At 32.1% G+C, this 6,106-nt stretch overlaps 1 protein-coding gene across 1 annotated transcript; it reads right to left on the minus strand.

The window, feature by feature from the left end:
- Window positions 1,944-5,755, minus strand: LOC107620141 (cation/H(+) antiporter 4-like). The gene is made up of 3 exons (XM_016322353.2): window positions 5,501-5,755; window positions 3,413-4,411; window positions 1,944-3,075 (listed from the first exon to the last, which is right to left on the minus strand). The coding sequence occupies exons 1-3, from the start codon at window positions 5,753-5,755 to the stop codon at window positions 2,002-2,004; spliced, it is 2,328 nt and encodes a 775-aa protein (XP_016177839.1). The 3' UTR covers window positions 1,944-2,001.

The raw sequence follows: 6,106 nt of genomic DNA on the forward strand, positions 1-6,106 counted from the left end.
TTTTCTCTTTGTCCATGCCTTTTCCATTTCTTTAGGCCAATAATGCATATAACTTAATTCTAAAATACTCAAAGAAAATATATCACAACATCAAGTAAAATAAAAGACGCGATAAAGTTAGTGATTTATAATCCTAAAAATAATAGTTTTAAACATCAAATTCAATTAGAAAAATATTCGCAAACACATGAAAATTAAACTCATTAAGATATATAGTAACAATTTTGTGTCAATACTCAGTCATAATTTTCATATATATTGTGAAACAGTAAATTTTAGTTGTAACAATTATAATTATCATCATAATATATAATAAAAATAAAAATATATTTTTTCACAAAAAAATAGACTAAGGTCCAGTTTGAGTAAACAGTTTAATTAAACTTTTTTTAAAAAAATAGCTTAAACAATAAATAACTATATTAAAAATAGCTTATAAATAAGTTATTTTGTGTTTGAGTTTTTAATTCTAAAAGTATTTATTTTAAAAGAAATGTAATAAAAAGTTTTTCATTATGAGAGAAGTCATTTTTTTTAACTTTTCTATAAATTCTTTTAAGTAATTTCTTAAAAAGATGCAATTTAGTTTTAAAAATTACACAAAACATTAATGCTATTATTTTTCATAAGTCAAAATCTCAAACAAATTATTTTTGAAACTTTCCTAATAGACCCTAAATAAAGAATAGTAACATTAATATTTTGCTACTAAATGTTTGCGACTAAAACTAAATTTTTTGTACTATGCAGAACGGTAGGTGTTGGAAGTGTAGCTTAGGAGTGGCAGCAACAGCAATAGCTGCTCTGGGCACTGTCGCCCTCTTCCTCTTCTTCCTTTCTCCATGTCCTTCTCTGATCTCCCTTTGCTTCTTCCCTTCTTTCTTCTTCTCCCACATTTCTACTTGGAACCAACTCTTCTCTCTCTTCTTTTTTTCCGTTTCTTGAACCTTAACTGATCTCTATCTCTTTCTTTTCTTTGTTTTTTTCATTCTTTACTTAGTGAAAGAGGCTAGGATAATAGGTATTTTGGAAAATTTTGGATATTTGGTTTGTGTTTAATTTATATTTTCTCATCAACTAAATTCAAATAACAAATTAAAGATAATATTAGTTAAACTCAATTTGTAATAAATTGAACTTAATTAATTTTCACTAAAAAAAATGGAATATAATTATCCCTACCTACCTTAATAAAATAAATCCCAAATAAATTAAAAATAGGTTTTTTAAAAGTTGAAATGCTATCGTCTGGGACTTGAGTTCTTTAATTTTGATTACCAGGAATTTCGTAAGATATGAGAAGAGCTAGAATCATTTAGAGGATGGAATGAAATTGCTTTTCGTCACTTAATATAAAAATTTGGTAACAGAAAAAAATTGGTGTTTTAGTGTTTAATAATATGGAGTATGAAATACGGTCTTTCCTGTTACTTCAAAATGATGAAAAATTTAGTTTCAAAAGCAACCATATAAAAAACTGTGGTTTAAAAGTATTTTAGAAGATGATATTTGAAGCATTGCTAAAGCCAATCAATAGTATCTCTGGATGACAAATGTGTCTATAAAAAAAATAATGTTCAAAAAATAATAAAAGTTAGGTAAGTAATATAATATATAGTAAGTGTATAATTATAAATATAATTTAATTTTAATGCATGTCAGCATAAAGTAATTTTACACGTGCATCCAATTACATAATGCCACATCAATAAATATAATTACCTTTCACATTGATTACGTGAATTGCCATCCAAAAGAACGAATGTGATTATACGATTATGTAAATCAATGCATTAAAATTAAACTCTTACAAATATTAGTACATAAAATTATAAATACTAAGTTAAATAAAATAATTCTAAGTTATTGTCTTGCTAGTATTACCAACTGATTTAAGTAATGTAACATGTAGTAATTCTATAGAGTCCAAATAAGGTCCTGAGATGACAAGCATCTAGTTATGGATGATGTATAAGTAGTAGAATAATGTTGGACCTATTTTTAGGTCTTGGAGACTTGTTGTTGCACGACTAAAATAGATGCACGACTACCGAAATCTGGTGAGGCAAGAAAATCACCGATGACACCTAACTCTAGAAATTCGCTCCAACTTGTAAGTCCCTCTAATTGAGGCAACTCAAGCTCGTGCCTTCTACCAACTATGAACAAGTCGTGCTCATTCACTATGTCACGCAAGAAACATGCTGTCTTGGATCCTTCCTCTACTGTAACATCCGTACAGCACACATTTCCAACGGCATTGCACGTGACCATAAAATCTTCCAAGTCGTCGTTACAGTGCGGCGTATAGTGTGTGTGGACAAGTCTGTACACAACTAAGCGCACCCTCGGGTTCTTGATTGCTCGTCTTGCTATGCACAAGGCTTCTCCATCATCTGTTCCACCCAAATAAATAACCGCCAATCGAGTATGTGACTCTTTTATGGAGTGTTGACCTCTGCTGACTAGGATTCCAACTGTGCATGGAGCAATGTCTAGGACCTTGTTATTTAAGGCCCTCATGTTCTTGTCATCGCATTCGATTGCGCCATCAATGGACCATCTTTGATGAAACGGAAGGATCACCATGGATGCCACTTTGTCCAACGCGAGGTTGCAAACGTCTTCATGCATGAGGGTTGGTAGGGATATTGAAGTATAAGTGTTGACTATGACGGCACCTGCATTATCATGCTCATATACGTCGAAAGCGATGATGACGTCATCTGAGTATGCCTTGTGGCTTGATTTAACCCTTTGGTGACGGTGGGAGACAAAGACGGGTAAGGAGCGACCAACGAGCTCTATTAGATGCAAGACGTCAACCGTCATTGGGTTTTCTAGTGATGGAAAAAAGAGGTCAATGACGTTGGTTATGGGTACTATGTGGCTCTTTTTGTGAATGCAGGTGAGTACTCTCAATTCAGAATCGGGTTTCATGTCCATCAGGTTTCTTTTTTGGTAGCCAGCATATTTTCTTGAAGGATCATACAGGGACTTTACAGACCATTGAACAATGCTTGCTGTCACCATTATGCTTATCATCATTGTTCCATATGTGTGCCCACCAATCATCTGTATGCATAAACATATATTTAAGAAAAAGTTTAGGAAGCAGCACTTTTATTAAAATTTGACTAATTTCTCGTTAAAAATATTAATAATAATTAATTGATAGTTACAAATTACAAAATTTGGTGGCCTTTTTAACACTCCTCAATAAATTAATAATAGTAAAATATATTCATCAAGCTTTTTTCCACTTCACATTTTGCTTAGATTAATTAATTTGACATTTTTCTAAATTTCTATTAGTAATTAATATTGTTTGCCTAAAAATTAAATCGGTAAACTATTAGTACACATTTTTTGAAAGAAAAGTTTAATAAGGAAAAAGAAAAGAAATGATTACCTTATTATCAAACTGGGAGCTGGACAATCCAACTTCCATTTCTCCTTTGCTATTCAAAATAAGGGCGAGAGACAAAGCATCGCTCACGGGAAGTTTGCACCACAAGGCAGGTAAAAAGATTGCGAGTGTTTTCACAACGTGGGTTAGTAGTGCCACAAGAGATGTAGCTATAACCACATTTGGTCGGTGATTAAATGAAAAATCAGCCTTCATAGTGCATGTGGCCACAAAGATTGGCAGAAAGAACCAGTTGCCAAAAAATCGAAGCTTCTTGACCAATGTTGATCCTAAAGGAGGCCCTTCGGGCACAGCTAAGCCTAATATGAAAGCTCCAAGTAGAAAATCTTGATTTATATTGATCGAAATCCATCCCAAACCAAAGACCATTAAGATGATGAGGTAAACAACACCATTGCTCACTGGCCTTCCTTCTGGCGTGTTTTTTATGACCCAAAACATTATTGGTCGAAAAACCAACGGAATAAGGGTAACAAAGGCGATCAAGTAGAGCGAGTTTAACATCTTAGCCTTTGTCCCATTTGCCATTCCAGCCTTGATGACGCATGCCATCGTGGTGCTTAGTATGTCACTTGACAATGCTGTGGACAATGCCAATCTTCCGAGTTCCGAGTTTTGCATTTGGAGCCCGTTGAGGGTTTTGTAAATGACTGCAAATGAAACCAGATTGTGCAATGCGGATGAAACCATGAGATCTGTTCTCATTGAATTAAGATCTGGTTTTTTAGTGAGGATGTATTGTAGAAGTGGGTAACCAATCATTGTTGGTAGTACTAATCCAATTGTCGCCAGTGTCCATGCCTTTTTCCCTGTCCTTGTTATCATGGAGAAATCCATTTCAACTCCGTTTATGAAGATGAAAAGAACAAAACCAATTGATGATATTGTAGAAATAACGTCGTGACTTCCAAATGGAAACAACTTCGCCATCAAATCACGTGTTGGCTCTTCTTGAATTGAAATTCCTATAATAATGCCAGCCTGCATATGGAATGTATATTATTATGTACATACAACAGACTTAACGAATAGTAACCATTATGACTTGTGTTTTACAATTTTAATGTATCAGATATGCATGGCTAAATCGCCAATTATGATTTATAATGAATTGTAGAAAATTGGGATACATTATATTTCGGTTCGGAAATGTTTGGTAATAAAAAAAATTAGTTCAAACAGTTTAAATTTATCTTATTTAGTATTTATTATTGAAGAGTGTTAGAAGGTTTGTGATTTGTAACAATTAATTAGTTATTATTAGTGTTTTTAATGGTGTGAGATTACATCTAATAATGTTAGATTACTCATTTTTCTTTTGTTGGCTAAGTGCTAGCCAAATTTTAATAAAAGTGATGGCCTCAAACTTTCTCTTCATTATTTAGTTAAATAAGATAAATTTAAGCTGCTAGGGCTAATTTTTTAGGTGGGTACTCTCATGAAGATATTATAATTGTCTTCATGTGATGATTTTTCTTTTTGACCCTTAGATGATGGAGTGTAGGGTTAGATTTTGATATGTTATAAAAGTGTTGTTTTTATTTGAAGTGTGGCCAAATCAATAAATCACACTTTTATACAAAGCATCTTCATAAAAAGATGTTTTTTGCATCTTCATTTGAGTAGCTCCCAATTTTTTATTGTCTCTCAAGTATTACTATTTATATAATTTGACGTCAACTATTCCAAGTGTACACTAAAATCAGTCACTAAAATTAGTTAAAATATAAAAATACATATTGAAAATTATCACTTAAATAAGGACCATGTTACGTGTACATCAAAATTAGCCACTAAAATTAGTCATCAGTATAAAATACATGTTAAAATATAAATACACATTAAAATAAATTAAATTATACATGTATTTATACATAAATATATTAGTGACTGATTTTGGTGTATAAATAACATTTTTACTCAACCATCAAAACATAGGCATATCAGAATAACCCAAATATATGTTAGCTAGCTAGATGTATATAGTCTCACTTTTTAAGCGCGTATAAAAATAAATAAATAAATAAAAATGTAAGTTCAGTTGTTTATGCCGTAGATGGAGGTACATACCATGATTTGGGAAACAAGAAAAGGGAGTCGCAATCGCTTGAAAAAAAAGTGGCAGATTTGTGTCACGACAAAAATTATAAGCACTTGCAACTCAAACAATGGCAGAAAGGATTTCATCGGTTTCCTGCCATTTTTTTGGCCACCCCAAATGCCATCTGAAACAATCCTGGGTGGAGCTTTGAAGCAAACTCGGTAGGTGTTATTATCTAGTTGCTTAACATTGTCGAACAAATTCTCCTTTGCAAACTCTGCCATTCTAGCATGCAATGCAAATTTAAATTCCCACGATAGATATTAATTGGAATAAAATTTCCTACAGAGAAATAAACTTTTCTGCAAAGAAGACACTACACGTACTTGAACATTGTGTTTTCCCCCCTTTTTTTAAGGATTGAATTTGTTTATCTTATCATGATTTGTTAATGGTTTGTCACATAATGCTTTGGTGGAATTCATAAGGAACTAAAACTAATAATGTACTAAATTTTACACATGCCAACTTTGGAAACAATCATGCACTAATTTAAAGAGGTTGTTACTGACAAAGTATGCTTAGATTTAAACAAATTATTAGCTATTTTAGTTAAAATAAGTTATAACTAATAA

The sequence above is a fragment of the Arachis ipaensis genome, chromosome B10 (assembly GCF_000816755.2).
Source record: "Arachis ipaensis cultivar K30076 chromosome B10, Araip1.1, whole genome shotgun sequence".
NCBI classification, from domain to species: domain Eukaryota; kingdom Viridiplantae; phylum Streptophyta; class Magnoliopsida; order Fabales; family Fabaceae; genus Arachis; species Arachis ipaensis.

Bases quoted from the DNA above. Each gene is read 5' to 3' on its own strand.
- LOC107620141 (XM_016322353.2), bottom strand. From the start codon at position 5,755: ATGGCAGAGTTTGCAAAGGAGAATTTGTTCGACAATGTTAAGCAACTA. The intron at 4,412-5,500 runs GTATGTACCTCC...TTCCATATGCAG, and splicing joins TTCTTGTTTCCCAAATCATG to GCTGGCATTATTATAGGAAT. The intron at 3,076-3,412 runs GTAATCATTTCT...TTATGCATACAG, and splicing joins GCTCCCAGTTTGATAATAAG to ATGATTGGTGGGCACACATA.